The 18,008-nt window shown below is 38.2% G+C and overlaps 2 protein-coding genes across 3 annotated transcripts; both read right to left on the reverse strand.

The window, feature by feature from the left end:
- Window positions 1-118: 118 nt before the first annotated feature.
- SLOMO (F-box family protein) lies at window positions 119-6,999 on the reverse strand. Of its 2 annotated transcripts, XM_008222347.3 has the most exons (17): window positions 6,034-6,999; window positions 5,173-5,434; window positions 4,939-5,071; window positions 4,429-4,528; window positions 4,132-4,329; window positions 3,772-4,042; window positions 3,586-3,684; window positions 3,408-3,496; window positions 3,142-3,241; window positions 2,888-3,058; window positions 2,477-2,629; window positions 2,114-2,274; window positions 1,807-2,005; window positions 1,151-1,617; window positions 1,010-1,073; window positions 678-764; window positions 119-535 (listed from the first exon to the last, which is right to left on the reverse strand). In XM_008222347.3, exons 1-17 carry the CDS (start codon window positions 6,438-6,440, stop codon window positions 455-457), a joined length of 3,042 nt encoding a protein of 1,013 aa, XP_008220569.1. In that variant the 5' UTR covers window positions 6,441-6,999; the 3' UTR covers window positions 119-454. The 2 variants fall into 2 exon arrangements, with proteins under 2 accessions (XP_008220569.1, XP_088901051.1); XM_089044925.1 differs by lacking the exon at window positions 1,010-1,073.
- Window positions 7,000-10,503: 3,504 nt separating this feature from the next.
- On the reverse strand, window positions 10,504-14,852 carry CKX7 (cytokinin oxidase 7). Its single transcript, XM_089047345.1, has 4 exons — window positions 13,943-14,852; window positions 13,488-13,766; window positions 12,345-12,607; window positions 10,504-11,013 (listed from the first exon to the last, which is right to left on the reverse strand). The coding sequence occupies exons 1-4, from the start codon at window positions 14,639-14,641 to the stop codon at window positions 10,695-10,697; spliced, it is 1,560 nt and encodes a 519-aa protein (XP_088903471.1). The 5' UTR covers window positions 14,642-14,852; the 3' UTR covers window positions 10,504-10,694.
- Window positions 14,853-18,008: the final 3,156 nt, after the last annotated feature.

Below are 18,008 nucleotides of genomic sequence, written 5' to 3' on the forward strand. Positions count from 1 at the left end.
ATCGCTTTGCTATGGATAAAAAAATGTAACCTTTAATAGTATAATCAACAAATAATTCACTCCAGAAACCCAACTGAAATAAACAAACTTGGAAAACCGAAACTGGATCAAAAGAAAATTAATCAAGAACGAAAACAATTTATTGGGCCATTACATAAAGACGGTACCAAATTCAGTACACTATACAAACATAGAATTCAGATTGTTTTGAATTTCACTCGTCCTGAAAAATTGAGTTCAAGAGGATCAAATGATAGTTCAACATAAAAACAAACATTACTTATTGTATGGTTTACATAATAAGCCTATGTCCGCTACCTATATACCTAAATCAAATACAAGCACAATAGATGACACAATTTACATACAAGTTCCTGGATAGACCAAATCTGCTTGCCACACTAAGAGCTGAGTCAACAAGTCCCGCAGAAAAGAGATGCATTTCTTGCTCTGATCAAGACTGTGACAAGCTGCTGAAGATGCGCTTCAAACTTGGGTATGCCAAACGTAATCTCCCCATGCTCATAGGACATAGCTGTCAATCACCGTAAATGACAAAATTGGACTACAGTATAAGAGACCGGTTTTCTTGAAACATTATAGCATCATATGAGAAAGAGAGAGAGAGAGAGAGAGAGAGAGAGAGAGAGAGAGAGAGAGATGAAGTTTGAACTAACCTTGGGACAAAAACGGACATCAAGAGTCTCCAGCATGCTACATTTTGATATGGCAGCTTCCACTGCTGCTTCATCAATGTTACAAGACTAATACATACAAAGTCCCAGCAATGAAATTACGGAAGAATATCAGTAAAAAGAAGCAGTTAGCAGCCCTTCATAGTAATGGCTGGTGAAAACAACAGCCAAAGCAAATAAATAAAAGCATTTCTTTTTAAGATTTTGTCGTTATGCCTGAACATGAAGTTTTTCATGAAAAACAAAATAAAAAATATTTAAAAGAAAAACGATAATCCATATAAAGGGAGTAGTATAAGAGACAAAATGCATACCTGAAGAAAAAGACTAGTCAATTTAGGACAATCAAGCTTCAAAACTTCCAAAGAACAACAATTGCTGAAAATAGGATAGAAATGTTAGCAAAGATAAAACAGCATAAAAATCAAGGACCAAACATACAAAGAGAATTTTACCTCAAATTAAGAAAGCAGAGGTTCGAACAAGCAACATCAACATCCTTTAAATTTGCAGACAGAGAAAGGTTTAATGACGACAAGTGGAAACAACGTGCTGCTGGAGGAATGAGAACTTTCCTAATATTTGGACAACCTACACAATTGAGGTTCTGCAGTAATCGGTTTGGCTGCTCAATTGGCTCGTGGGCACTCTGAGGTAAAAACATGCCAGATGGAGCAGAAATACTCGACAATTCAGAAGGGCGCCCACCACTGCTAGCCCAATTCAGGTCATGCATGTTTACACAGCCATTCAAGCTCACATGAGTTAAGTGTGTACAGAAAGAAAGGAGCTCCTCTATAGCAGACTGACAGAGTGTTCCATAAGACAAATCAAGTTCCTGGAGAGCTGGAAGAGTCCCTTCCTTGTAAAGAGGCTCTAGGGATGAGTCAGATAAATACTTGCAGGCTTGCAATTTTAGCACCTGGGAGAAGATAGGAAAATAAGAAAAACAAGATAAAAGGTTGAAAAATCTGCCCAAGATTCATATAATTTAAGTTCAAATAAAGAAACGTGTCATATGCTATTCAATGTACATAAAGTATTCATAGGTATGAGGAGCAACACGCTCCATGTTTCAAGAAATAAACAGGGTATGGGTCGTACAAATCACCTTTAGTTTCATACAAGACTTGAAAACTGGCTTCAAGTTCATCAAGAAAGTGTAGGACAAATCAAGCAGAGTCAAATTTGGAAGCCAGCACAGTGAGTACAGTCCATCGGAACCAACAGAGGGGCACGACATCAAAATTAAAGACTCGATCAGTGAGCATGAAGCAGCTGTTGCAGACAAGCAATCATCCCTAAGCTGGCTGCATGTGCAAAAGTAATAGGGATTTTAGTTAGATTGAGGCCTGCAGAAAAGGAGGGGGGCAAGAAACAGTCCAGGTAGTAGAGTATAATAAAATAAAGAAAATAACCTGCAAAAGGAAGCATCTAGAGAGGTCAAGAGTGGACAATTGATGGATGCTTCAGATAATACACCACATCCCTTCAACTCAAGAAGCACCATGTTTGGCGCTTCAATCCTGAGCTCGTTCAATTTAGGACATATTCCCAAATTGAGTGACCTAAGACCAACCTGAAGAATTGAATGAGAAAAGGATTCAGTTGTCTAATGACTGCTTAACGGCAGAATTAACATGCATTACAAACAGTGCAAATAGAGTAGTTACATCTCATGACATAAATCTTCAAGAAAGACCAGCAATCATGCATATAGTAGAACTCGTGTTCAGGAAAATTATAAATTTTCTAAGAAAAATAATTCATTCTCACTTAACTGGACAAAACGCTGCTCTTTCAAGATGATCACAACCATCTAAAGAAACTTGTTCAAGATAGGGGCACGTCAGTTCGAGAGAAGTGATTGCCCGGCAACCAACAAGTGAAAGACTGACTAAAGAAGTGCTGCAGAATCGAACTGCCGTTAAGCTCTGAATGAAGTGAACACATTATGTCAGCCAAAGGAAGAGCGCACAACAACCAGAAGATAACTCAGTCTATCAAACTAAAAACAAATGAGTCAACCCTCCCTAAACAACACTGTTTCCAGTCCCAAGTTTACAGCATCAACTTACAGAGGCACATGGAATATATCAAATATGTCAAAAATGCCCACCAAACCAGTATGCTAGCATATTCCACTCTCAACAGTATTTACTCAGCTAATGAGAATAGACAAATCCACAAACCTCACAGTTTTCGAGAACTAGCATTTTGAGCATAGGACAACCCCCACCATCACTGAAAACATCACATATAGAATTTGTTAAAGATTCACAATCTGTAAGGTCCACTTCTTGCAAAGATTGGCATTGCAGTGCCAACGTAGTTAAGCTTTCTTGCTTTTGCAATGCTAGTTTCTGCAAATCCAAAATATCGCTCATTCAGATTTCATGCATCTGACAAATGATGAAGACTCAAACTGTTTCTTCAAAATACATACCAGAAGTGAATTTGAAGTGATGTTGATACGATGGAGCACCGGGCAGTTAGACACCATAATAGATGACAGCATGATGCACCTTAGATTTAGATCAGCAAACCTGCAAGAGAAGTACCCAATGTAAAAAATATATTGTCCTCTCCAAGGGGATGTTTTCAGGGTTTTCTTCGGGGTTGAGGGGAGATATATATATATATATATATATGCGAGAGAGAGAGAGAGAGAGAGAGAGAGAGAGAGAGAGAGATGGGCTTGCAGAAGCGTACTTGCGACAATGTACTAGTCTAATATTCTGCAAGCGTGGGAGATCCAAGGACACAGCGGTAAGTAGGCTGCAATTGTCAAGCTCCAAAACCTACAATGAGTCATAAATTAAATTAAATATGTTTAAAGAAGTCAGTGAGACAGCCCAAGCAATACCAATATTTGACACAAAATTCAAACCTCCAGCATGTAACTATGAGATATTGCAGCCATCGAAGCTGAGGTGATGCCCTCACAACTGTGAAGCTTAAGAACTGTCAACATTGGCAGTCTTACAGACTTCCAATAATAAAACAAGGAAGCATGTCAAATAAAAAGTACATCCAAATATCACTAAAGCGAAGACTGACTAAACTACAAACTAACCTCAAGGGATATATTTGGACAGTACGACGCATTGAGAACATGGAGATTAGCACAAGTAAGAGCTATCTCACGTAGTGTTTCATCACTAACACATGAGCAATTTGACATATCTAGAGACTCTAATTGAGGGCATGAAGTTGCGGCTGAACGAATTGCAGCATCCGAAAGCTTGTGGCAAGAGCCCATATCAAGATCATGCAAAAGAGGGCTATTAAGAACGGCCTGTGCCATGTTACTGCGCTTCAATGAGAGAGTTTCAAGTTGTGGACACCTGCAAAAAGATCAGATTTAGCACATAAATGTAACCAAAATCACAGCGCATGACAGTTAAATAAATTAAAATTATAAAAATATTTTCACCTGATGGATATGCGCATAACACGACACTTTGTTAATTGAAGATGACGCAGTCTTTCATGGTTTATCGGTATTTCCTGAATACCATTACCAAGAGTGGCATCATTGACAATCAAACTTTTCAGCATTTGACACTCTGCTAATGAATGGAAAAAGAGATCCCCTAGCTGCCCTTTCCCTAGGATTAAAACCTCAAGATTCCTGAGAAAAAGTTCAAAATTAAATATGTAAAATGGAAACTATATAATCACCAATTATAGGATACGTGCATGAGCATAAATACTTAAAAATGCAATTTACCTTAATGAAGAGATTGCTTTCATAACAAGCAAATGAATAGCAGGGGTACCAGAAATATTCAATTCTGTGGCATTGGGATACCGCCAACATATATCCTCAACTGCAATAACAAATGAGTAATAAGCACCCAAATTTTAATCTTAAATATTTAGATATTTTAAAAAATTATTCAAATATATATAACATTAAATTAACTTTCAAAATACAAAAACATTAGTCAGACAATAGGTACAGACTGTTTTTAAAATCCACACACTTCCATTACTATTTACAAATGCAAACTAAAATTGATAAACCCACAAGCAGCAGAAGCCGCATACAGAAAACAAACAAAAGTATCCCAAAACCATAAATTTTTTGAGAGGGGGAGAAGACAAAGTTCAGAACCAAACACATCTGTGACCGCTAGTTTGACAAATTATCCATTTACTTGGCACAACTACATCTTCAACTTTTGTACTTTGTAAAAATGTTGAGCGGTAAACCACAAAAGAATAAAGTAAAACTCACATTGTTCCAAAGATATGTTCCGATTCTCAAAATTCAAACATCTCCAGAAATCTTCATGAGCACTAGCAGCTCGCCACTGCCTGCAGACTATAGCAGCTCGGCAAAGATTAATGTGGTCCAAGAAAGAGAAAACCTGGTAACAAGGAGAATATGCAATAATAATAATGACAAAGTTAGGACAAAAATTGATCATAGACTCATTACATGCAAATATATACACGAGGCAATGCTTACCATATGTAATAGGTCATCCGTCAGATCCATCCGAACTTCTAAATCTTCTGTTTTTGAAGTGCCACTCTTATCACCTTCATCATCTTTCCCACTGCCAGAATCAAAGGGACTCTCCTCACCACCATTATTCGGAGTAAAATTTTGAAAAAAAGTCTCGCTCTTAAATGGAACATTAGAGCCCTGATTTATTCTGTAGTCCCTGTCTGCAGATGAACTGGAATTTCCCGCACCTGAAGATATCACCATTGCACAATGGACGTCACTGCAAGAAACAGTGTCAAAGCCAATCATAAGTATGAGAGACAATGTAGCACAAATGCCATGTTACAAATTCATTTTAAGCTCAAAATACATTATGAATAGTCTTCTATCGATGAGAGTCTTCTAAGCATGTCTACTGTGACTACCTTCTAAATTTGATGTGAATTATTTCTTTAAATGATTGCTCATGTTAGAGAAAAGGTTTAGATCATGAAAAAAATTAATTCATGTCGAGCAAACATGTAAGCCCCCGCCTTCATTGCAGCACTAAACATAGAGTACGAGAGATCTCTCCAAACAAACAGTAAATAGAAGATACGCACGCAAGATCATTATGGTAATGTCAACTGTGCCCAGTTGAAAATCAAATTATACTAGAACCAAATACTCAAAGACATGAACTCGCACAAACCACTATCAATTATAAAACACATCTGTGAATCATAAAGCCCCAATTAACAACCCAGTTGCTAGTAAGTTCAAAGCTTTAGTACACCCATGAGTAAATTACCTAAAACTTAACAATCAAGTTAACTGAGAACCGAGAGAAACAAAGCCCAAAAATAATAGAAGCAGACGGTTAGAGAGTTAGAAGCTCACTGAGAAAAGGAGTGAACTTTGGCTCGCTTATGGTGCGAATCGTGATCACCGTCGTCTGCGGCGGAAGCCGAGCTACTCTCGCCCTCGGATAGCCGTGGACTCCTAATCGCGGCCCTCAACGTCGCAAGAGCGCCAACGCAGACCGACTCGTCCCATTGAGCACCACCACGCATTGCTTGGACCATCCCTTCGAACATTCGTAGATGGCCGTTGCCGTCGCGGCCAGGGTCAATGGATGCAAGCCCTAATCTTGGAACGTTCCCCTCGGCTTCCTCGCCATTTCCGGCAACGCCCTCCGCGTTGCCCTCATTTTCGAAATTTCCCTCCTTCATGATCGGCTCCGCCTCGCTATCTTCCTCTTCTGGTTCGTCTTCTTGGGTGAAGCATAGGCAGCACCAAATCTTCATGCACTCGAAGGAAAACCTCGGACCTCTGCAAACCCTAGGTCACGATCCGACCCATTTTTACGCCCTGCTCACTCCTCCTCCTAAATTAACACCCTAATTGACGCAGAAATGATGAAACAACTCAAGAAACCCTAGAAATGCGAGAGCGTCGATTCAATTTTTGAAATTTGATTGCTCGGTACAGCAACACAGGAATTGATCGATATCTACATTAATGTACAAACTAATTAACAAACATAGGGAGGACGAGAAAGAATTTTAGTGGATCTGATAAGATCCTGAGAGCTTATTTGCGGTGGACGCTTTTGTTGTTGTACCCTCGAGTGCTCTGATATAATCTGTGTTTTTCTACTTCGAACGGAAACTCAAAGTCTGCAAGAGAGTCTAGCTACCTTAAAAATAATTATATTATTAACAATACTATATATAAATGCTGGAATCCATACGACACCGTTTCTTCTTCTTTTTTCTTTACTTTTTCTTTCCTTTTACCATTGGTTGGTCTTGTTTCCTTCCTTGATAAGTTTCTTGTATTTCTCACCAAGTTTCTTGCATTTCTTCTTTATTCTTTTGTTATTTTTCTAGTTATATTGGCTTCTTTTTTCCCTTCGAGTCTAAATCTTATATCATGATTTTCCCTCCTGAAAGGAAAATTATAAACGACACTATTATTGTATGAGAAATTATGAGAATCCTTATTCTTAGTTAATGAGTAAGGAATATTAAAAGTAAAAAACAGACCATGATTGCCTAAAATTTAAATTAAAAACTACATTCGTTTTGTATATTTTTTCAAGCTCGCGCTACATAAGATGAATGTTGTTTTTCATGGTTTAGTTTATGCATTAAATAAATATAATATTACAATAAGATTGGTTTGACTTAATTAGGTCGTTGACAAGTGTGCTTAAGAAACGCCATTAGCAGGACTGGTAAACAAAATTAGTGAAAAGAAAGCTTAAACTTTGATAATTAAGAATGATTAAGCATTAGCCATTTGGGAACCTTGGACATTAGACAAAGTCATCAATTCCCAAATAGGGGAACACGTAGGTCCCACGGACATAACCAATGGTGACAAAAAGATGTTGGTAAGTCCGCGAGTCCTTAAAAATCTTGAAATTCTTACACAGCAGCGCCTAAAGGTTGTCCTTTCCACCAAAAATGGTCGACAGCAGCACTATGCTTCCAAATTTTAAACATGAAAATATACTTTGAGCCCTGAAAAGCCCAAGCATTCAGCCGATTAAAATTATAAACCAGGCCTCAAATAGTTCAATTCGGCTAAAGAATGAAAGCCCATAAAGACTTGTGCCCAACAGTCCAAACAAACATTCATTTTTTCAAGCGAGACCTAAGTTTAGTGATGAATCATGTTCCAAAGCGGTCGGTTCGAGAGAAGTTTATCTCCGAATGCACTTAGGCACGCCTTAACCGGAGCAACTGTTTAACAAACTCCAAATGACCATCATCATAAGCAGGCCCAGCCACCATCTCCTCAAGCACAGGAGAATTCAAAAGCATAAATCTGATGAAATCTTATTCAGCTTTGAATTTTGAGATGTCGGATATAATAACAAGTTGCAGTTGGGTGAATGGGCAAATCCAGCAGCCTGACCCTCTTGGTCGGCCTACACAAGATATATAGGCATCAGAATCTCTCTAACCTACAATTTTCATGGCACAGTTGGTTTGACTTTTTAAATTCAACAGAAGAAATTTGCATGCATCAATAGAATCAAACTCACAGGACTTGGGTGGTTCTCTTTGCTCCTGACAAATTAAAGTAGTTGAAAGCATCACTGATGTAATGCAATGGCCAGTGGTATAGAGACGGAGAAGAGATAGTAAGCAATAAAGTTCACAACTAAAGGAATTGTAACCACATTTCACATGGGGATGCATAACAACTTAACAAGTTGCAGTTTACATTCTGTTTTACCATTAAAATACAAGTGTCAATACTCGCAATATATGGTTATTACGCATTTTAAAAATGTGCGAGCTTCTTTACTCTAGCATGCGTGCAGACACATGAAGTTACTAACATATGGTGTCAGGTTTGAAACTCCATAAAACTTTGGTTAAAAAAAGAAAGTCAAATACACGAGCAATAAGTAATGTTTATAAAGAAGTTAATGGCACGGCTTACTTTTTTCTTTTCTTTTTTGTTGGGGTCAAAGTTAGAAAGGAGGAGAGGGGAATACTCACACACACAAGTACCATGAGAATGAATCCATAACCACTTGAGAGCACATCAAATATCTTGGCCAATCCAACCAACACAGATACCATGGGAGCTTACTCGTTAACACACGTCCTCTCTAAAAACAATTAAAGAAAAGGAAACTTAAACTTTGATAATTAAGAATGATTAGCACTACCCATTTGGGAACCTTGGACATTAGACAGAGTCATCAACTTCCAATAGGGGAACACGTAGGTCCCCTGGACATAACCAATCCAATGGTGACAAAAAGATGTTGGTAAATCCGCAAGGTCATAAAAAACTTGAAAATCTTCCAACACAGTGCCTAAAGGCTGTCCTTTCCTCCAAAATTAAAATTTTATATCTATCTCTTAATCGTTAAATCAAACTAACCTATTTGATATCAAGATGTCATTATAGAATACTCTCCACCAAAAATGGCCGACACCATCATTGGACTGCCCTCCCCACTATGCTTCCCAATTTCAATCATCAAAATACACTTTGAGCCCAATCCCTCAGCCGATCAAAATTGCAAAACAGGCCTCCATAGGCCTGATGTTGTTGAGGTCGATCCAATCTTAAACAAGTTGGCCTAAAAATATCACACAAGTTTCTCTTAGTAAATTAAGTTGATAGCATCACGTGCTTAAAGGTAACTGGTTCAAGTGTCAAGGTTATTTCTCTTTTACTTTTGGGAGGTGGTGCGGTGTGTACAGTGTACGTACGACTTGCTGGAATATATATCCATAGATTAGCTTCCACTCTTCTAGATGGTTTCCACTGCATCGGTTTTCAAAGTGTAGCAAGCAGCCTTTTGCATGATTCAAATCTTCCAACATGTGAAACATATACGAGAAAGAATCAATTACACGATACTAATTAATATAAAATTTGTGTATGGTTTGCGTTTTGTGATACAATTGTACGCTACAAACAGGAAACAAAGCCTGTAAAATTCGTCTTTTATTTTGTTTTGTGTTTTTTTAAAGTACAACACGTGGTTGCATGACACGCTTACAAAGGACGTACAGGATGCTTTTTGCATGGGATTAATTAACCGAGGAAGCTCTCTCTGATTACTTATTAGTAGTAACTACTAGTAAGTTGTCGCTGGCTTTGGCTTTGGGTGTGGCTCTGGTGCACCTTACAAGAAATCATGATCTTATAATTGCCTTCTCAAGCCGGACGGGGGGCCCACCCTAGTTCAACTTTTCTCTACTTTTCATGGGAGAAAAAAGAAGAGATATGAAAGGGGAAAAGAAATAAAGGGGAGAGAAAAGTGGTTGGATAAAGAAACCAAGATAGATTTGATTTTCCTTGAAACCAAACAAACAAGCAAAGCTCGAGGCTTGTGAACAAGAAACCGAATCGATAATGCATGGCAATTTGATTTCTTTTGCATGAAAAGAGAATCTGATGCCTAACTACACGCCTAATTAGCTACACTTTTTTCCATCTCCTTTATTTTTTGGTTGAAAAGATAAACTGAGCCCTTTGGCCAAGTTGTAGTCAAATCATCTCGAACTGAACATCAAGGCCAGTTCAGATTATCCTGGACAAATACATGAGTAAATTGAACGGTCCAAATTAAATTAAATTAAATAATTCACCTTAGAAAAAGGGGTAAAGGGAAAGCAAAAGAAGGAAAAAAATAAAAAGAGATTGGCTTGTCATGATAATTTGTAACCATCAATGTCATTCATAATTGAGTTTGCACAGAGAGAGATGATAATGGCCGCATTTCAATCTAGGAGCATAATGGTCATATCATTGACTTGTTTGTTTCCCTGATAATACTTCCATCCTTTTTTTTTGGCTTTTTATTTTATGTTTAATTAACAAAAAAACAAATACATGAAAACGATCAAAATTTCTCGCTCAAACTATTTCTTTACATCATTAATTGCTCCAACACATTCTTTGTCGAATGTCGATTTTGATAACAATGGCACTGACACTGACCCACCAGCAGAAACTAATTCAGAGAAAAAAGATGCCAACACAAAACAATTACATTGCGACAATGACTATTTATTCTACTGTTAGGGTTGAGAAACCCTAGGGAAAATTTTCTGTCCAGGAGCAAGGATGGCCATTGGATCAAAGCAGGTCTTCCGCTCCACGAATCTCGACCATCGATCATTTCCAAAATGCCGCTTCCAATCATCCTGCGATCGATAGTGAGGCAGATACAACTTGAAATCAAACCCCTTTTTGGTGCAATATTGTATAATTTCTTTGTTCTGGGCCACCAAATTCTCGAATGAGGGACCTTTTGGGTATGGTGGAGTGAAACGTAACAATGCCACTATGTAGAAGATTTCACTTTCTGGTAGCGCCACTGATGTACGCGTATCCCACCTGATCACATTTAATCAAACGTTACAGCTGATTAATTAAAGGTAATTAAACAATTAAGCTAATGGCAACTACCAAGTAAAACAAATGCAAGAGGGGTATTTTATATTGGTTGAAAGCTTCGTTATGGATCTATCAACAAGAGGGGGTATTTTCGTACACCAGAAAGTGGAGTTTTGAGCCAGACAAAATCATGGTGTCGATATGCATATTCCTTGTCGTTTCTGAAATGGCATGAGACTCACCGTGAACGTTGCATCACTCGGAAGAAATCTCATTTTCCGTAAAAAGAGGAAAATTCTGCGTGACCAACATACCCCTCGCAGTATTTCCAACGCTTCCTGTCTGGCTAAATCGATATCACGGGCTTTAATTTACGAAACTACCCTTTTAGGCTCAATTCGGAAAATAACAATATTTGAAACGACAAAACCTATGACCCATTTTGAACTAATTAAGCATAGAAAAAACTATTTAAGGAAAGAAAATAAAAAGGGGGTATTCTACAATGTGGGGACCACTGTATCTTTGTCCGGCAAGTACTCATCCAGTCAGTCTTCCTACGTTTGCTTATACGCTAACCCAACCAAACAGCTCCACCAAACCTAACGTGACGTAAATAATGATCATTCATGAAATGCAATGTGGTGCCGATCCGCTACGGTTGGGTGCAGGTTTAAGATGGTACAACCATCATCAGCTGTCCGCACATAAGAAAAAGTGGAGTAACTTTGAGGTCCCACTTGACCTTATAAGTAGAAAATATTTGACCTACCGTCGGAATCTTAACCACCCGATTTTAAATTACATCCAATTTTGTCAGCGAATCAGATTCAGAAAATGATGTTTATCATTTGTGCCATTTTGGATGCACCAAAAATAGGCATAAAATGTCAAATTTTAGTACTAAAAATAGATATTATTTGTAGATTAAGAATTTTATGTTCGAACTCAAATAAGTAGTGTGTGTTCCAACAAAATAGCACCTTATAATTTAAACTCTCGCTTATATTTCACACATAAAAAAGTCAAATTTTAAATTTTAATTTTCCGACAAACTATTAGAAAGCATTCTAGAATGCATGGATATCGAAATTAATACGGATCAGCAACCTAAAATACGTATGTAGGTATGATTTTCAGTTAAGATTTAGAGTGACCAGGGAAGGCGGGGCCTGGGGGCATATGTGGACACGTGTCAATTTTGGAGGCTAGCAGAGTAAACCTCGTCTGAGGCTACTCAATTTCCACGTGGCAAGAATGCAAGGATTAAACGGCAAAGATTAATTATATAATTAAAGGAGTGGGGTTGAGGAGGAGAGGGAAAAACGTACTTGCTTCGCAGCAGAGGGTAGACGAGCATGGGCCCACCAATCCCATCCTTGAGGATCTTCTTGATGACCGTCCGATCAAAATCAGCGATATCAGATTTCGAGACGAACAGGTTCAACCAAGGATGTGGCGCGTCCCATATCCCGTTGGCCTTGGCGTGTTCCTCTGCACGCTTCACACGCAATAAGAACTCGAGGTAGCTGAGGTCCACTTGGAACTTCAATCGCTCAACGAATCCGAGGCCTCCAAGCAATCTGTTCACGCCCTACAGAGAAAAAATTCAGCAAATAACGTCAAACTCCAAGGGGTATTCCCGTCATCACAAGGGACATACATTCATTATTTACAGATTCCAGAAAATGATGGCAATTTGGCCATTTGTGGAACTATGGGGACCACGCCGTCAGCAAATCCCAATCATCAAACGTCTACTGACGCCTGTTATTACCATTTTATCCCGGGAAAAGAGTGTCATTCTGGTAATTAAGAGCGAACCTCAAGGGTTTTGATAGATAAGTAGTATGTCAGAAAATCCAACGGAGATAGTAAGATACACTATTGGCGTATTGTCAGTCTCAAGTTGTAGCAAGCGACAGAAAGAAAACTTCCTATAAGATGAAAACTAAATAAAAAAATTTTAAATCTTTTTTTAAAAAGTCGGAAAATAATAATAATAATAATAATAATAATATATTAGAAGACGAAAGTACACAGACAGAGTGAGTGAGGGGCATGAAATGAAATGGTGAATGGGAAGAGTGATGATGGAGAAGGGAGAATAAAGCCGTCCTCCATCAACGAGCTTCGAACACGTGTGAGACTGAGTTCACTTCAGAGGGTTTGTTTTGACTTTTTCACTGTCCGGCGGTAGACGGTTTTGCGCGGGGACGCACTTAACCCACTCGAGGTCAAAATCTTCGCGGCTGTGGGGCCTACTTAGCAACCACCTAGGTCAAAACTCAGTCATCACTGCATGGCCCTACCCAAAAAAAATAAACTGTACTTTTGTGGGGGCCATAAAAGCAGAGCCATGACGCAAACTATAGAATCAAGCTCTTGAATGGCCAGCAAGTTAGGGTGCAGATTTGTTATCCTAGGACAAGACGCAGGAGATAACTTTTATTTCTTTTATCAAAGTTAATTACCATATCAACAATTGAGGGGTCGTCAGCGTTGCCGTAGTGACGAGCCAGTTCGAGACAGTAGAGCATTGATCCGGCGGTTCGTGGAAGATGGGTCGGGTCGAAGACCTGCTCCGGATCCAACGGCACGGAGGGCCGCCCATCCGCCGGGTTGTCGCTGTTGACGAAGGCAAAGCCTTCCACGTAATCAAACGAGTCCTCCTCGTCCTGCCGAGTCACCAGTAACTCGGCGTCCCGAGTGAAGTCCTCAAACTCGGTGTACACCAGCCTTATCCATCTCACCTAATCACATAAAAAAATCCATAATTACGTTCAGCAAACGTGTCTCTCATGCACTCAGTCCCACCGATAATTTATGGTTAGAATGTAGCAATTTTTATAATTTTTTCTTTTATTAATGAATTTGGGAAGCCAACAAAAATAAAATGATGAAAAATCTGAATTTCTGAAATACCAACCATGTCTGGGGCTGGTTGGAGCAAAACCCTAGCTCGGGTGATGATACCGAACTGGCCGAGTCCGCCAAGCGCTGCGAAAAAGAGCTCCGAGTTTTCGGTTTCGGAGCAATTGAAAATTTCGCCTTTCCCCGTAACGACTTGTAGCTCCGTAACGTTTGACGTTTGTGGACCGTAACGGAAAGCCTGACCGCTGACGCCGGCGTTGGATAACGTCCCGCCCACCGTCAAGCTGAGGTAATCAGTCCAGGACCTCGGGGCCATCCCGTACTTGAAAACGCACCGTTTCAGCACATCTTCCCATAATGCCCCTCCGGACACGTCGGCGTAAACGGAGTCATTGTTGACTTTTACCACTCGGAAATGGTCGTCCAAGGACCGCATGTCCAAGACGAGGCCTCGATCCGCCATCGCCTGGCCGTTGATCGAGTGGCCGTTGCCTCGCGCCGCCACCGTCAGATTCGAGGACCTGGCAGCCGCTTTGACCACTCTCGCCACGTCATCGGCGTCGGAGGGGCGGATGAAAGCGAGCGGCGCGAGGGAATTCATGCCGCCGAAATCTCTGGAGGCCTCATCGGTGGGCCCCTCGCAGTCGTGGATACTGCCTTTGAGGTCCAGAGCCTTGGAGAGGCTGGAAACGTCATCGTCCGGCCTCGATTCAGTGTCGTTTTCGTGAACGAAACACTCCAGGTAGGCTATCATTTTGGCCGGAAAGGAGTTGAAAGATTAATTTCGCCGGTAAGCACACACTCTCTCTCTCTCTAGAAAGCCTCAAAAGCCAGGCACTTGTCTGTGTCAGAGAGTAGAAGAAGAAGTACTCTAAGCTAGCTCTCTAGTCTCATTTTTAAGTGGTGGTTACAGTTTGGAGTTTACGGCTTAAATAGCGGCTGATTCTCGTCCCTCCTTCCTCAGAAACCAAATGATATATTAATTAATTTAATTAATTACATTATTTTAAGTGTTTGAGAATTTAATTGATCAAATATTAAACAAAATATTGACGTCAGCCTAGCTTCAATATCCTGTTGACGTTGTGATCCTATCGACATCCTCTGTCTGCCACTTCCACATAATATAAATTAAATTAAATGATTTTTTTATTATTTTAAATTTTCTCAGTTTCCATTTTGTTTTGGTTTGTTTCGCGCTTATAGTGCATGATTACTTGTTAAGTGATCATTAGTGACATCTTCTTTCATGCTTTATTTTATTTTCTAAAAGAAAAACTAAAATTGACAGTTTCACGATATAACACTGGATCGTAAAAGAGGAGAAATCAAATTTTTTGTAGAGTAGGGGATGATACATGCAAGTTTTAATCATTCGTCCATTTCTTTGGCCATCAAAGTATTAGGTTACTTGAATTTACACCAATAAACTGGAAGGTGTAATCTGAGAGCAAAAATTTTATATTCACGGGCCCTCTGCCTCATGAATATTAAAATCTTCATTGGTTGTAGCCGTATAAATTATACATAACAATCATATTTATCTAGTCTGCAATTAATCAATCAAAAAATGGTAGGTTTTACAACTTGCAAGTCTCGAATGGTTAGGCCATTCAAAGGGTGAAGTAATTGTTAATTTTTTTTTTTATCCTAAGCATGCAAAAGTATATTTAACTTTAACTCGTGATTAAATTGTCACATGGACATGAAATGATAAAAATAAATGTTGAAATTACTCTAACCGAGTAGTCAAATCTCATTTGAAGATGCTTTAACTCAAATGCTCTGACGGAGAGCCAAAAATGTCAACTATATATGTTCTTCAATTAAATTTTAATTGACCTAGACTCTCTAAGTACGCGAAAGGACGCAGATGGCCTAAGTGCTGCATTTAGGGGAAAAGTTGGTAGGCATATTTAATAGTTTATACCTTGTTTATTTATTTAATTTTAATTAAATTGTTGACATTGAAATATTATATATATTCCAATAGTCAACAATAGTACCACCACGCCTTCCTTAATGGTTGTACACTATGACGGCTTTGGCTATAAAACAAATATTAGGACGAAAGAGTGGTCGAATGAAGATTTATTAGACGAGTTCCGTTTGTTAGTTTATTGATAAAGAAACAAAAAGTAAGATTAATTCATCAGTATATTAGAAAATGGTGGTTGAAATGGTTTTTCCTATAACTACTTTATTTCCAACGATTCGAATCTCGTAATCACCATTTCAACTTAATTTTGAAAATAAACTAATTCTTAGTTTAGTGATATAAAATAATCTTTTGAAAATAACCAATTTTTAGACTAGTAATATATGTTTTCTTTCCCTAATGTTGTAACACGTTTCAAGTTTGAAAATCCCTAATTTGAAAGAAAAGCATATCGCGCATGTGTTATGACCGCGCACTGTTCGTAAGACTTGAAGCAACATGTTAAATAATTAGGCCAAATGTTCATTAAGTCAACACAGCTTGTGTTAGAAGTCAGATAATATTCTATATTCGAATTCATAAAAGCAACATCAGAATTCAGAAGCAACATAAGTCACAAAAATCAGTTGGGCACGCGCATCTAATTTACAAGTATTTTAAGTACATTGTACCTGTAATAACCGATTATATGTTTATGTTGAAACATTAAAAGTCAGAACCTAATTAGCAAAAGTCAACCAAATTAAGATATAGTTAAATATACCATTTATCGTGTGATTACGAAACCCTAACTAAAGTGCAGTAGACCTAGAAGCACATCTCTTATATAATTAAAGGTCAAATATTAATTTTGTTTCTGAATTTATAAGTTTTATAAGTGCGTATGTCAAATGTCAAACCGGCCTCTAAACTGCCACTGGAATGGCTCACAATTGTAGGTGCTCTCCAATCTAGGCTCCCTCACGTTTATCATTTCTTGTATACAAAGTCACACCGCCTTAGCCATTGTTTTCTAAATTCATTATTTACACACATCATCTTGCTCAGTGGTCAAACCCTAATTAACAAATATTTTCGAGTTCTATACTTGGAATTCAATCAATCATCCAAGTTCAATAATATTTATATTTATTTAAAATATTTGGCATAGTTTAGTCCCAAGATTTTCCTAGCATCGGCCGTCCATATAATTGATGACAATTGTTTATTTGAGTTATATATTGTTGGATTCATAACAATCAATGACTTGCAGCCATCTAAGTGTGCATCGACCATTCTTATCATTATCGGTTTATTTCAAATTTTAGAAAAAAACCACATTGAAACTATAGTTCGTAGGTTTTCAGAGGCAAGTTGAAAGAATCAATCTTGGGGGTCCATATGATGCTGGGGATCTCTAGCATCTCTCTTTTTATGTCACGCTATGATATTCTTAACTTTGGCCCTTAGGGAGTAGACAAACTCTCTGACTCCAAACGCCCACAGTACACAAAACAAAACGCCCCACACCAAAATCCTTTTTGCGATTTTAAAATCTGCCACAATTCGCATTGTTGCCCAAAAGATAAACGATAAGGCAAGAGGAAATGAGAATCCTAGGCACAAAATAATTAACTTCTTCATGTACCTCTTTTGAAGAAGAAGCTCAGAAATTGATCCCCATTCCGATAACCTTTTCCAACCGTGAAAAGATTTAAAAAAGAACTATAAATATAATTTTATTTCGTAAAAGTAGTGTAGTTGTTTACAGCTTAAAGAAAAAGGTTATGCGATTATTTAATTACCAAGTTAATTATCATGCTGGTTTATGTATTGCTTGCTTGTCGTTTATTGCCCCGCTTGAAAAAAAAATAAAAACTAAAATTAAAAAAATGGGCCATGGTTAGAAAGAACATAGACCTCTCTTTCATTTCCAATATTCTATCATTTGATAGATAGGTTAAAATTCAAGCTTAAAAGCGAGTATAAAGATAAAGGAAAAAGACTAATCGTAAGGGTCAAATTTATGATTACAAATAACTCCAAGAAAAAAGAAATTATTACAAATGACCTTAGTTGTGATTGATTATTAATCTAACCTACTAGATATATGAAAATGAAATAAAGGGTTGTTTCGATGGAACCAACATTTTTGTCATCGTCAAGGAGCTAAGCTTACGAGGAAGAGTAAAACTCTATCTAT

This window comes from Prunus mume, linkage group LG2, assembly GCF_029339155.1.
Source record: "Prunus mume cultivar Tortuosa linkage group LG2, ASM2933915v1, whole genome shotgun sequence".
Lineage (NCBI taxonomy): Eukaryota > Viridiplantae > Streptophyta > Magnoliopsida > Rosales > Rosaceae > Prunus > Prunus mume.